We start from the raw sequence: 14,638 nt of genomic DNA, 5'->3' as shown, positions 1-14,638 counted from the left end.
CGCGTCAGGAATTCCGAAACTCATCGTTTTCTAAGTCAATACATGCTTTTCCTTGATTGCATCCTTCTCGTATCTCTTCCATTCGATACAATTTAATACTTTCCCCTTATTCTGTTCGAAAACTTTGCGTCCCCTGTTACAAGCCCGATCGTCTCCAAAAAAAAGATCAGTTAATTTACCTCATTGTTTGAATAATTAGTTTTCATAAACGGAACGACGAAGCGCTTGAACTTTATGTGTAACCATTTTCCGGCGTGTAACATCGAGCCACGTGTAACGAACTCGTATTACCGAAATTCACACCGTGTTAATTAAATTTCAGATTACGTGCTGCGTTTCAACGGTTCGCGCGTTTACGCTGCAAATCCACGATAAATTCTGATAGAAAATGCGGCGGAAAAACGGAAGATTAACGGGATTCGAGGTTAAACTTAATCCTTTGTTTCGACAGAGAAAACAGTTTGAAAAAGCAAATGCTTATGTCGTACGTTTGATTCAACGCAAATTATTGGAATTAAGAGAATTTTTTTCAAAGACTTTCCATTAGGTTCTCGCACCGGATGTCCCATAATATTCTGCTTATCCGTCTCACATTTTTACCACGTAAAGCGTGTAACTTAAACTCACCTCGTACTGAAAGCTTTTCGCATTCAAGCTTGTAACGAAGGTGTTAATAGTGTTGGTAAGCGACATCGTTACGGAAGTCGCGATTTCTGAAAAGGAAGAGCGATCGTTACTTGGAGGTAAAAGCCTGTCCGGTCTCGTTCAGCGATGATTTAAACAGTATCTAGCGATAGAGCCTCTGGAAACGCTTTATTCGCGATGATCGAGAGCCAAGAGGTGAATAAATATCGGTGAAATGCCACCGTGTCATCGGCGTCGAATTTCCTTAGAATAAAGTGTCGTCGAAGGAAGAAAAAGAATTTTTCAAGTCATTAAAAATCTGTGGATACCATTATCGTAATAGAAAATGAAATCGAAACTAAAAGTGTTTAAAATTCATTTATTGTTAATTAACGTTGAAGAGAAACATAATCAACATACCCGGTTTTGCTTTCCTTCCAGACAAAGAAGTGCAAAAAGTGGGTGAAAACAAGAAGGAATTGCTGAAATACGACACCCATGGTTCCATTACCATCATACCTACCGCGGATGACAACGACATGGATTACACCTGCGAGGCAAATCATCCTGCGATACCTATCGACATGCCTTTGAGGGCCACTATCAAGCTCTCCGTTTTCTGTGAGTACACCATTTCGACGTGTCTCGAATAATGGACAATAAAACATTCGCGAAATTATAAAGGGAACATTCGTCACAGAGTCATTCATCTCGATGGTTACGTATTAATTTACCGCCTCCTGTTTCTCGTTCCATCGCCGGCAAACTTTTATTAAGAAACTTTTTCCATTACCAAAAGAACAGAGATCCGAGCGTTTTCCATCCTCCAAAGTCGGACTTGCATGATTGAATAATTTCCAGACCCACCTGGTATGCCGTACATCGAGGGATACACGGAAGGGGAGACGGTCAAACGCGGACAACAGTTAGAGTTAACTTGCCGTTCCCGTGGCGGAAATCCGCCTGCGCAAATCGTCTGGTACAGAAACGACGAGAAGGTGTCCACCAGGTCTCGTGACGAGAGAACGTTCTCGGAGAACGTGTTGTCCATCATCGCCAAAGCGGAGGACAATAAAGCTCGGTACAGGTGTGAAGTGTCGAACATCATGAGCGTCGAACCCATGAAGGTGCACGTAGATTTAACCGTCTTATGTAAGTATCGCCAGTTTTCTTGAAAAATTTTCCTACAGGTAACGTAAGAAATAATTAATCGGGCAAATTATGACCATTTCCAGTTGCCCCGTCCGGAGTGATCATCACAGGTCCGACCGAAGCAAAAGCAGACGAGCAGGTGGTGATCACTTGCGCGACAGAGAACTCGAATCCAGCGGCGGATATAAAATGGACCGTGGACGGTCACAATTTCGAAAGCAACGCTTCGAGAACGGAACCAGCCCCTCAAGGGGGATGGATCACAACGTCCAACGTAACGTTCAACATAAGCCGCACCAGTCGCAGTATTGTGGTGATATGCGCCGCCTCGAACGTCAAGCTGACGGAGAACGTCGTCAGAACGCACACCATAACCGTGATTTGTGAGTACACCAGCAGGCAATTGGGTGAATGAATGCAATGTAAACGTAATCCCAGCACAATCTGGACTTAGACCGGGATTAATATGATACTAATCCGGAGGCAAGCTTAGACTTTGCTGCAACGTTTACCTCGTATCTTATCAGTTTAACCGGGATCTATGAATTTCGATCTGAACGTGTAACGTGAATTCCCGGAGAAATTAATCCTGATTTAATCTCGAACATCGTGTAAAAGAGCTCTTTGTTCCGCTTGATATATGAAGCCTTTTCTTTTCATTATGATCTTTGCTGTTCAGATCCACCATCGAAATTGACCATCACTGGATACGAGGAAGGGACGACTATCGATGCTGGTACTGTGCTGAGGTTGATGTGTACAGCCGTGTCTGGCAATCCACTTGCTACCTTGAGTTGGTACAAGAATGATAAAAAGGTCATTAAATAATTACTCGATATTCTTTTTCATTTTCCTTTATTGCAGCCCTCGTTGCTTTCCTTAAATATTTACAATCTTTTTAACCGCACATTTTCTGTTCCAGGTACCAGGAACCACCAGGACCCGAGACCATGCGGTTTCCAGCGAGCTGACGATACTCGTAAACGCTTCCGACAATAACGCTCGCATAAGATGCGAGGCAGCAAACTCGGCCACCCAAATTCCTCTGCGCAAAGTCCTCGTTCTAAAAGTGAACTGTAAGATCCAACGAAACGACTACGTTGATACTCTTTTCTCAGTTTTTCTGCTAAATTAATCCTTGATCGTTCGATGTATGATTTAGAGTGGTTCGTTTGAAATCTAGGTCACGATTGACTTTTTCGTCGTCGTCGAATGTTCGAGCCATTGAATTTACCCATTGAAATTCGGATAATTTATTCCAACTTTTTCTGCTTCAGTTCCACCAGAAAAAGTGAAGATCACTCGTGAGCCACAGAATCTACACGCGGGCCAAGAGGGTCGTATTATTTGCGAATCGAGCAGCAGTAATCCAGCGGCAGAGATGTCATGGTGGAAGGGTGGCATCCCCGTACAGGGAACCAAAAACGGCACTAAACCCGGCTTACACGGTGGATTTCTGTCGTTCGTCGAACTAGCGTTGGATGTGACGGAAGAAATGAACGGGGAAGTGTACACGTGTCAGGCGAGAAACAATCAAATGGAGAGGTCAATTCACGACGCCACCACCCTCGACGTGTTGTGTGAGTATACATACGAGCATCGACAATTGCTCAGTGGGATCTATGAAACATCCAATGGACGTTCTTCAATAAATATTTCATACCTTTTCCTCCTCTCATCCCCGAAGTCTAGCTGGAAATAAAATTTTCAAACCTAGCGCCAATGTTAAGTTGAAAGTTTTTCAATAGATTTCTTAAATATTCCATTTGCAGACAAGCCGATATTCTTCCCGATAGTACCTTACGAATTAATTGGAATGGAAGGTGAACCATTCGTGATCTCTGTCTCCGCTATGGGAAATCCTAATGATATTAAGTACACGTGGACCAGAGATGGTTTACCATTGGTCAGCAACAATAGAAGGATATCCGTTCGTGGTTCTACGTTAAACATTACCAAACTGGACCGCCATGATGCTGGAACTTATATCTGTGAAGCGATTAACGAGGAGGGAACGACGTTTTATCAACTGAATTTAACTGTTCAATGTAAATACAAGAAATACCGCTGCAAAAATAAGAGAATAATAATTCCTTCTATCCAAACAATTGAACTTTATAAAGCGTATATCGTTCATCTTTCAGACGCGGCGAAAATTAAACGTACCTCGGCTTCGGGGATAGTATATCCTCCAGGAATCGAGGCGAAATTGTTCTGCGAAGTGGACGGTAGCCCCATAGGAGACGAGTACGTCACATGGCAGAAAGTTGGTTCGAACTCGGAGCTCTCCGGGCGATATTCCACCTCTTTTATCAACAAAACTTCCTATCTACACATCGAAAACCCTGATCAAGAAGACGTCGGAGAATATCAGTGCAAAGTTAACAATGGGATCGGTAACATTACCTCCGAGCCAATTCTATTCGTAACCAATTGTACGTATGTGCTTGTTAAATCAATATGGACCACCACTACCCTCATACACACCGTCACGTTCTATTCATTAAAATGTATTATTACATTATAGTTAAACCGCAAATGATGAATACACCGTTAACCAGGAGAGCAGCTGCTAACAAGGGTATAAACGTGCAACTATTTTGCAAAGCACGCGGTTCACCTTTGCCTCGATTTACTTGGACCTTCGATGGGAAAACTTTGTTACCAAACGTCACCGAGCACAAATATGGCATTACGCATACCGATGTAAGCGTTCCCATCAAACCTTTTCTCGATTTATAGAATAAACTCTCGCTCCATAATTTCGTACTTACTCCATAAGTACGTATGTATAATTTTCTAATCGTTATTACAGCTGAGCGAATTAATTTCTGAATCGTCATTGACCATTTTCCGTGTGACGTCGCACGATTACGGCGAATACGAGTGTCGTGCATCGAATAAAATGGGCCAATCGACTGATACCATATATTTGGACGTGACGTCGCCACCGGACAAACCGACCGATCTCGAGGTTTATAATGTCACTCACGATTCCGTCACTCTAATGTGGAAAAGAGGATTCGACGGAGGCTTACCGACATCTTATCAAATACGATGGAGAGAAGCCCTCGACTACGAGGATCGGTATCACTACGTGGATGTGTCACCGGGAGTATATAAAACCACGATAACAGGGCTGTCACTAGGGACTTACTATGTGTTCAGTGTGAAAGCCATTAACGAGAAAGGAGACAGTGGTTTCCTACCCGACATTGTCAAAGTCCAAACGTTACGTAAGTTCTTCGAAATCCTTTGTTCAGAGTTCATTAACGATTCTGTGTGCTCGTAGTGATTGCTTTTCAGCTAGATAGTATCAGTCGCCATTTAGTTTTGCTGCTAACACGAATGAATAATAGCGATGTGTACCGTTATTCCAACAATGGTACTAGTTGACTAACCACTTGAAAAATATTGTTTTTTTTTTTAAATTAGATAATCGTTGAAAGTTATTTAACAGTCAGGGGATATTTGGTTGTTGATTTGAATATTAATTATGGCTAATTTGATTTTAATATTAATCGTCAGCATGTAGAATGTTTATGATAGATTCATGATACTGTAGGTATCATTTAATCTTTAGTAATATTTCTGAAATATCTCTGGCTTATATGTATAATTGCTTCTATAAATATTACAGGAATTTAATTAATTTACCAATTTAAAAGGATCAAGCGTACACGTTGAGCCAGATATGTTTCATACTAAACATCCGCATCCCACATTACATTGACACTGTACGAATATTACGCTTAAATCATAGAATCGCGGTGTCTATTTTATTAAAACGGTCACCTTTGTGGAGAAAATTACCCTCTCACCTAAAGTCGAATTAATTAAAAAAGTAAACACTAGTCTAAATGAGTACAGGCCAGATACATTATACATATATAAACATGAAAACATAATTACACATATAATCGATAATCAATCAAAATGCCACCCCTTTGATTAACCGCTCTTATTATTGACCTACATTCGACGGTTCTGAGTGAAATAAAATTATTTGTTTAAAAAGTGTGTCGCAATGAACGTGTTGATAATAATTAATAAATCGTGCTAATTGTAACTAACAATGTAGAGTACCATTGCATGAATAACAAATCGGTGATGGGGCGTTGGCTTACAGGGGAGGCACCACCTACCGACGTGACATCCAGCGAGATTAATTCTTCCTACATCATCGTCATTATCATCACTGTTTCCGCCTCTGTATGCCTACTCATTGCTGCGCCCATAGTCTTTGCTACCTTAAAATCGAAAAAGAAGGCTCAACGTTCCGGTAAATATAATCATTCAATCATATATATTCTTTTTTTTTCTGATTTATCCTGCAGGACCGAATAACGCTGAGAACCAGCCGGACGTTCTCTTGGAAAAGGGGGATTTTACAATGAATTATATCTATACGTTTGCAGCAACATCCCTCATCTTTTTTATCATTAATATCTTGGTCGTCGTGTTGTGGTACATTATGAGAAAACGAAATAAATCTAGTAAGTTAATTCAAGGAATTCTTTTTCCAAGACCATAGGCTTTACTTTACCCAAGAGTAAAAAATATATGATCAAATATCGAAGAAAATTGTTAACAGCTTGGATGTAACAAATATTTTATTCTATTAAGCATTATTTATTTCCTACTCTTTGATAAATGTTAACTCTTGAACGGTGATGCCGGGTGAAAAGTTTCGGAAATCAGGCTCCGACTAAAATTAAACCCTTTAGCTTTCAGATATTTACAAAATGATAGCGAGGAATTAAATTTCAATTATAGCTATCTCATCGATCTACCGTCCAAGAATTAAAGAAGAAAACATATCCCAATGGTACTGCATTTTTTCATTGCATCCCTTTGATTTTTTTGCGCAGGAATAAACAAATCGCAGACAGCGGATATGTACGCACCGTCGACCGTCAATGGAGACACCATGACCGGTGAATTAAGTTCAGTTTCGGATGAGAAGAGCGACGTTAACTTCGACACTAATGATTACGTGGTCAGTGCGATCAGTCAGTATGTTCTTAGTAACAAGTAAATGCCGGAGGGTAGGTTTGAGTTCTATTAACACATTTCTGTTTCATTCTACTTCCGTTTAGATTCCCTTTGCTTTTGTTACTTTTACTTCCTATATCAAAGTCTCGTGGTTAGACTATTGTCTCACTTGTTCTACTTCCTTTATTTTTCATTTTCGATATACGAATCCCTCTGGAGCTTGATCAGTAGCACTTTATTCTTATTATTCATCAATAACTTACTTCATCTTTTGCAATACCCTTCAGTATAGATAGGTTTTGGGGGTAGATCTACCGAACTGTGCACGTAGAGGAAGATCAGGACCATTTGTACAATCTTGAAAATCTGATTTATCAATCTTTGTTAGACGCTTGTAGAGTATTCTATTTTCTGATTTTCCTTTTTATACACTTATTAATTTTATTTTTATTATCGAGAACTCTGTATATGCATAGCTATGTTTGATACTCTTAGAGTTCTTTCAAATATTATTATCATATAAAAAGTAACAATCTTCCTCTAAATATAACGAGATCTCTCGTAATGTATCAGAATGATGATATTAAATGTCGATGTACGGACTGTCGCTTCGATGATGCATGTGAAACTGGTAACATATGTACTTTCATACTGATACGCTACGAATGCTGGAAATACGAAACTCGCTGTATTATATGTACACGATCCGATAGAATGTTACATTAACGATTTTGATAGGCACGTTGCAGGTTTATCTGCTTTAAATATATGTTGATTTAACAATACCATTTCTCTCTCTATGTAATCCAAATAGGACGAGGGTAGGAAGACAGCAGCCAGCACGTATTTAATTGATCAAACTATGCAAGATTTTGGGAAGGGGAACATGGAAATGCAGGTACATCATCAAGGAACCCTTGGTCGTCGTGGCAACCACATTCAACCACCTATGAGCATGGATTCACCGCCCCAACGAACTACCGCCAGTGGAACGCTTTCCGGTACATCTTTTTGTAACGGTATTTAATCATACATTTTTAAAACATGCCATTATTTCATGGGAAAACGAGATTCAGAAAAATGTCATATCGATAATATGACTGACTTTCCTTCGATGAAATTGCAGTTTCGAAATCAAGTTACATCGGAAACCCCAGTCCAGCCCCGCCGAACGACGTGAACTTCTACAGCGTGGAAATCGACAACGGGCGCTACATGGGGTACGAGACGAATCACAGCCCGATACCGGTGGTCAGCGAACCAGGTTCAGGCAGCTACTATCCATCCATGAGTCCCACGGGACACATCATGTCGAGTCACGTGAACAGCGGAACGGGAACACTGACGCGTAGCAGAACCCTGCCACGTCCAGTACCGCCGCCGGATGTGACAGTGATGACCGCCGGTTCGAAGTCGCCGATACCTCCGTCGGTACCACCGCCGCCAACCACCTTCGCACGTTCTGTACCCAGCAACGCGCATACCCATGGTCATCCATTGTCAACCTTCACCCCCACGCCAGCTTATTCCGATATCGACGGCCATCTTGTCTGAGGATCACCGATATTCGGCCCCAGTTCGGTGCGTGGTAAATATCGCGCCGTACCGAGGGACGAGACTGTTACCGTTACAGAAAGAACCACCAGGCTCTAATCTCACCTCGAGGGTGACCTTGAACTTTTGAATCATCAGGCGTCACACTCGAGACACATAATCAGCAAGGACTGAAAGAAAAAAAAAAAATGAATTCGTTGCTGCTGCAGCAACAACGCTGCGTGAGTTTCGTGTGGGTGCTCCAACGACCTTCTCGTGTATCCTCCTTGAACCCGAAAAGAAAGTAATGAAGCATGTAAGTAGAGTGAGAAACCGTGTACGCTGCGCATACATTCACGGTTTTCTAAAGTGATAATTTTAAGATGCACGCGGTACGTCGTTGCGATTTAGAATGCATTCCTTATTGCTCGTTTCGTTAGTTTTCAAGGACATATGGTAAATCATTTCGCATATCACGTGGTCGAGTTAAAGAAACGGTGAACAACTAGCTGGAATGAAAAGTCGGAAGATATCTTCGTGACACCAGTGATTCATTTTATTTTGTAGGTATTCGTTGTGCCGATTTCATACAGTGACACGTGAACTGATACGTACAGAGGTAAAGTATGAACTTACGAATACGTTCGTTTACAATGTACAATAGGTTTTTGATCCTGCTTCAATGATAATTCGAACAATGTCCTGCTGGCGGTACTAAAGTTTTAATCTCGGCTAATTTTACGCCCTATTAGTAGGATTATTAATTGTATGAATTATCATTAAGTATTGACAGGACAAAGGTACTGATGGTTTCAAAGAAAAAGAAGATGTCTGTGAGATATCTTTCGATGGCAGCAACTCTTTTGAAAGTAAATCAAAGATTTAGTATATCCGTAGTATCATCGAAGTAACGCTGCTCTTTCAGTGTCACCGTGAAAATCGCATATTCGCGTGTTTCCTTCGTTCTTTCACGAATACGTACGACCGTCCATGGTTTCGTTTGAAAATTGGTTGAGGAAACATCGGTCTACCCCGATATTTGGCGGGCTATTGTTTGAAATTCTTGAAGGAAGCGAGACAATCGTTTTACACAGGGAAACAGTTGACGGAAGTTTGTAAACGGTAGTGAAATTCAACTGATTTCCTTCTTCCCTTACCCTCTTGCTCATTACACGCGGCTGACTTTGTTGAATCGAACAGAGCGTTACTCGCAATGAACAGAAGCTAGCGTACGAAGAGCTGGATTATAGGTATTAAAAATATTAGGCAACGTTTAGATAAGAAAATTTCGAATGCACGAGACGTACAAGTGATTTCAGCTTTTATCCTCTTGAGCTTAATAAAATTTTAGCGAAATTCAGTTGTTAAGAATATCCAGGAACGACTGAAATTGCGATCAAAATTTTCGCGCTTCTCATGGCGGGAAACTTTTGAGATCGCGAAAATACATAAACTTCCTTTTACCGGGTCTTTTTATTTTGCAAATGTGCATTTCAAACGTTTACGTAGAAAACAAAGTTTTCACTGCCGAATTCTAAAGTCAATACTACGAATAGTTTAATTGGTTACAATTATCGTGTAAAGAGACGCGTTCAAACGCCGTTACATCGTTGTTGCGCTCTTTGCATGAAATGGCCATCGCCATTCAAACTGTTATAACAAAATGAATGTTTTCGTTTGCCAATTAAGTGATTATCAAGTTTCGTTTATGGAACTCGATCGTACGGCAGAAAATATTAATGAAACCATGACAAAGGTTGGGAAAATATCTACAAGTTGAACAGTTTTCACGTGACAGTCGAACGCGCGTTGATTTAACAAATGATTTATCACGCAACGCGGTACTTTATGCAACTAATTTTACAAGAAACAAAAATTGTAAAGGATGCCAAATGTTTGCAAACGATGATGTTTGTGAAAAAAAAAGAAGAATAGTTAGTAAGCGATCTTCTTTTTTAATATAACGATATATGAAAGATTTTTTACTGCTTTCACTTCACTGCCTAATTTTGTATTTTCGTACCGCGATCGCGATACCTTTTTTTACAAGAATCGTTAACACGTGAAAGCCGTTGACTTATTACCGAGATCTCGCTAAAAATGACAGTTGCTTCGAGCCACTTATATTTCCTACTGAAAATATAAAAAATTAAATATATAATATACATAATATCGCAACGAAATGATGATATTAAACGGAAAAATTTGAAAGGGAAATGTAATCAACATAATCAGTGAAGTTTGTTAAAATAATTATAAACGAAAAGGATAGAAATGAAGGAAGTAAAAGTGAACGTCTTGGAGTAGTGATATCTTGAAAAAAGACAATAGTACATAAGTTTAATTATGCGAGTATGAGTTTAGTTAAGAGTAATCTATATTTCCCTGGCACAGCCAAGTTAGAAGTTGCATTTGCATAAGAACGATCTTTATGCAAAACGATAAGACAGAAAAACGTAGTTCAACTAAATGTTTATACATATATATTTTTGCAATTTATTTCGATTGAATTGATTATCCTTGTATATAGTGCGATATGTCTCAGCGTTTCATACACGTACACGTACACGTAAACACACACACTTCAGAAACAAAAACAAAAATGGGAAAAAAAGAAGAAAAAAGAAGTAATTAAAAAATGGATCATATGAGGGTCTCACTTTACCTAAGCTATAATAAAGTATTTGTATAGGGTTATTATGCTAGGCCACGTATTGTAATCTGAGAAACATTATTCCAGTTATCGGACGAGACAACGTCTTTCCGTTTATCGAAAGCCTAAGTAGTCGACATATATTTTTGAAAAGAAAGCAGAGAAAATGAAAAAGAGATAGAAAATGATCGCATAATCGTTTGGCCTATCGTAAGGGAGAGACAACACATGATTATTAGGGATGGGATCCAAGTAGATATTATTACAAACAGGTTCGAATTCTTTAAGTACAGTACTGAGCATAGTAAATTTACTTAGGGAAAATTTCCTGCTTAATACTGTACACATTATAGAATTTTCCTGCATATAGAATTCTAATTGCATAAATTAAAATTTTTCATTACAAAATTGACTTAAATTCATAAATACTTGATCCCATCCCTAAAACGCGTCATCAGCAGCGAAAAACTCATAGTATCGGTCGACAAACGTGTAAATTTCATTCGATTTCCATGAAGATCGTACAATCGATACGCGTCCAATCTAAATTTCTTCTTTTACTGGAAAACGAACTGTCGTTCCACTTCTAATTTGGCTCGCGTATTGTACGACTATAATTTAAGGAACACGTAAATTAGTAAGATTGCTCAAAATATACATGAATATTTTTCGAGCAATCGTACTTGTATGGTAAGAGTCTCGAGCTAATCGTCTCATACTCTATTTTCGCCTCTTCATTTTCCCTCGGTGCGATTCGCGGAGGACGTTTACGATAGAGCCTCTGTCATTTCTCTGTTATCAGAAAATAAAAAAAAGACACGTAACAGAAGGAGGAAAGAGATGAAGTTACACGTGACGATATAAAAAAAAAAAAGAACTCAGAAGCGTATGCACACGAAATTGATATTGTATACTTTCCGCACCGTTGTCATGTGTGTTTTATGCTTGAGAAACTGTTTGAAAGTTTTACGGATATTCAAGTTTTTCGTAGCATGCGCTATTGTTATTTCATTAAGGGAGGAGAAGGAGGAGGAGGAGAAGGTGGAAGTGTAGAAGACGAAGAAGGAGGTGGACACTGATTTGTTACGGTAGATTCTACGAAAGCTTAAATAATTAAAAAAAAAAAAATAACGTGTATTGTTAACCGCTGCTGTTGTGTATGGAGCCGCACAGTTCGGCTTAGACTGATGATAAAAAAAAAAAAATTCACGTATGCTCAATTAGAGAACATGTTTGCGCATAATTAAGAATTCTATTTACATATACATGTTTTATATTTGTAATTAACGAAAAATCATCTAATACTTAATATTACCTGATATTAAATTAGATTATGTAATCTCCAAAGTATTTGCTCATCAAAGTGCTAGGCATGTTAGACGGACCGATATTTCGTCCAAAATGGTACCTTGGAGATGGACATACCATCTAACAGTACGATATTTGATATTTTACACAATAATTAATAATTCCGTTGATTATTCTAAGACATAGTCAATCCTAATTATACAATCATTAAGGTACGAGGATATAAATTAACCGTTTTACATGTATATACTGTACATATACGAAACTTAGATAGACAAGATGATGATGATGATGATGAAAGAGGGGGAAGATGAAAAAAAAGAGAATTCAAATGCATAACGAATTATATATCAAATTAAGAAAATACGATCGAGAGCTTTCGTAAACTAGGTACTAAAAATGTTCGTATCAATTTTGATGGTTTTTCTTGGTAATCGTTTTTTTTTCTATTCTTTTAAACACGAAGAGAAAATGATTCTCACCGAGCGACGTCGGCCTTTTTTTTGAAAGGGGAACGACATAAAATTGCCCAGGAAACTTGCGTATTTATATTGTATAAATCGCCGAAAGTGACGTAACGAATTTTATCGTAACGAACTTATCCGTTCCAAAATTACCATTTCCACAAGAGGCGAAGACTGGTAAACACCGAGCCGTTCATAAATGGTGTTCGAACGACTCGATTTTTCTATTGAATTTCGATTTCTTGTTCGATAGAGTTAAAAAACAAAAGAAACACGAGAATACTTTGATCTCCGATACAATCGTTGCGTTTCATCATTTGTAAAAGCGCTGAGAAGCTCTCGAAAGTAGTCGATTTTAAAGAACTACATACACATATATATTTTTTAAATACTCGGAAACTATCAAACGAATGGCAAAATCATTGATATTCGCATTTAATTTAAACTTTATATTATTTAAAAACAAAAACAACGCGAGATTGGAACAGAAATAATAACGAAATGTTAATTTAATGAAGGGATATCTTGCTCCAATTGAGCGATGCAAAAATAAATGATATATCGTTAATTGTTAAGCGTATCATCGGATATATGTTGCTTCCGTTTGTGTGCCAACAAAAATAAAAATAAAAATCGACATTCTTGGTGTATAAAATATATGAAACGTAGCGAGACGATGTTATTGTTACGCGGGTACTTTATTTCGATCAGAATTTATATAAAACGAAATGTAATTGTTTGGAGCAATCGTCGCTGTTCGTAAGTACAACCGATAATGAACAACTGGAAAATGAAAAAAAAAGAAAATAATATACTGATGAAAACGGTAGAGAAACTCTCCGATGATAAAGACAGAGAAAACCGTGTAATATAAACTAAGGATACCAAGCGATTGGTATTACATTAATTACTTGTATATATACATAGTATTTTTACATTCTAATTCTAAATTACATTTCCAATTCTAAATGGTATACATTTACTCTGTGAGCTTCGCTTGTCGTCTGTGTAAATCGTTGATGACGATTATGGATGTGAATTACAATTTTAGAAACACGAACTCCAGCCAGTGAAGCGTTTTAAATGGCGATGATTATCGTATATATCCCATCCTTTGTGCTCATTTCACTGCACGTTTTTGCACAAATCTCAATAACACACGCCTCGTGCCTTCATCGCACCTTAAATTTTATAGAAACACATGCAACATTATGGTCACACGGAGTGTCTTTAAACGCAACTATAGTACATCCTATTATATATTTGTCCTGATACTTTGCTATAATTGGAAAAATTAACATATTAACTGTACAGTGGTCACACGAATGACACGCTATATCGCTTCCACCAACTATACCATCTTACATGCAAGGAGAACACAATTTATCATTTATTAAATAATCAATCATTCATAGAATGTTTGGACCAATTCTCTCCTTGTCTTTTAATTGCATTTCAAAAATTGTTCAATCTGAAAAATTTTCCACTCTTCACACGATAGAATTTCTAATATCGCGCTAATAGTTTCGTGGAAACATACATCGTGCGACTATATGGAATATTCATACGCGTAATTAAACTTCTACTAAAAAAAAAAAAAAAAAACAACTGTGCTCATAGCGTATGTGATCGTATTTCTCGTGTAACTTAGCGAAAGAACAACCCTTCACATTCTAATTGTAATTAAACACGATAATCGCCCTTGATGCTTCCGACGCGTTGGTTTCTAACAAAAAGAGAAAACGGAATTATCTTTTCTTTATTCGTTTCTATTTTACACATAAAGACAGAGCGAAGCTCAACATACTAGTCCTTACTTTAAAACCAAAGTAAAGAGAAGAAGAAAAAAAAAACACATTGTCTAGCTTTTAAGAATCTCCATTACGTATTCACACCTGTGTGTCTATAC

At 38.3% G+C, this 14,638-nt stretch overlaps 1 protein-coding gene across 4 annotated transcripts in view; it reads left to right on the top strand.

Annotated features, from left to right (window-relative positions):
* Nucleotides 1-14,346, top strand: part of LOC114872437 (nephrin-like) — a 203,046-nt gene extending 188,700 nt beyond the window's left edge. The window contains exons 5-18 of one of the 4 annotated variants that reach the window (XM_029179624.2): nt 1,066-1,245; nt 1,486-1,776; nt 1,860-2,159; nt 2,456-2,592; nt 2,699-2,852; nt 3,054-3,356; nt 3,549-3,824; nt 3,921-4,211; nt 4,304-4,482; nt 4,592-5,012; nt 6,114-6,272; nt 6,648-6,775; nt 7,586-7,772; nt 7,898-14,346. In XM_029179624.2, the coding sequence (XP_029035457.1) occupies nt 1,066-1,245; nt 1,486-1,776; nt 1,860-2,159; nt 2,456-2,592; nt 2,699-2,852; nt 3,054-3,356; nt 3,549-3,824; nt 3,921-4,211; nt 4,304-4,482; nt 4,592-5,012; nt 6,114-6,272; nt 6,648-6,775; nt 7,586-7,772; nt 7,898-8,325 (3,434 nt within the window). In that variant the 3' untranslated portion in view covers nt 8,326-14,346. Of the gene's footprint in view, nt 1-1,065; nt 1,246-1,485; nt 1,777-1,859; nt 2,160-2,455; nt 2,593-2,698; nt 2,853-3,053; nt 3,357-3,548; nt 3,825-3,920; nt 4,212-4,303; nt 4,483-4,591; nt 5,013-5,905; nt 6,059-6,113; nt 6,273-6,647; nt 6,825-7,585; nt 7,791-7,897 lie in introns of those variants that run through there. The other 3 variants (XM_029179622.2, XM_029179623.2, XM_029179625.2) reach the window with 3 other exon arrangements.
* The last annotated feature ends 292 nt before the right edge of the window (nt 14,347-14,638 follow it).

This window comes from Osmia bicornis, chromosome 11 (assembly GCF_907164935.1).
Source record: "Osmia bicornis bicornis chromosome 11, iOsmBic2.1, whole genome shotgun sequence".
Lineage (NCBI taxonomy): Eukaryota > Metazoa > Arthropoda > Insecta > Hymenoptera > Megachilidae > Osmia > Osmia bicornis.
This window is presented reverse-complemented; position numbering and strand designations above follow the sequence as displayed.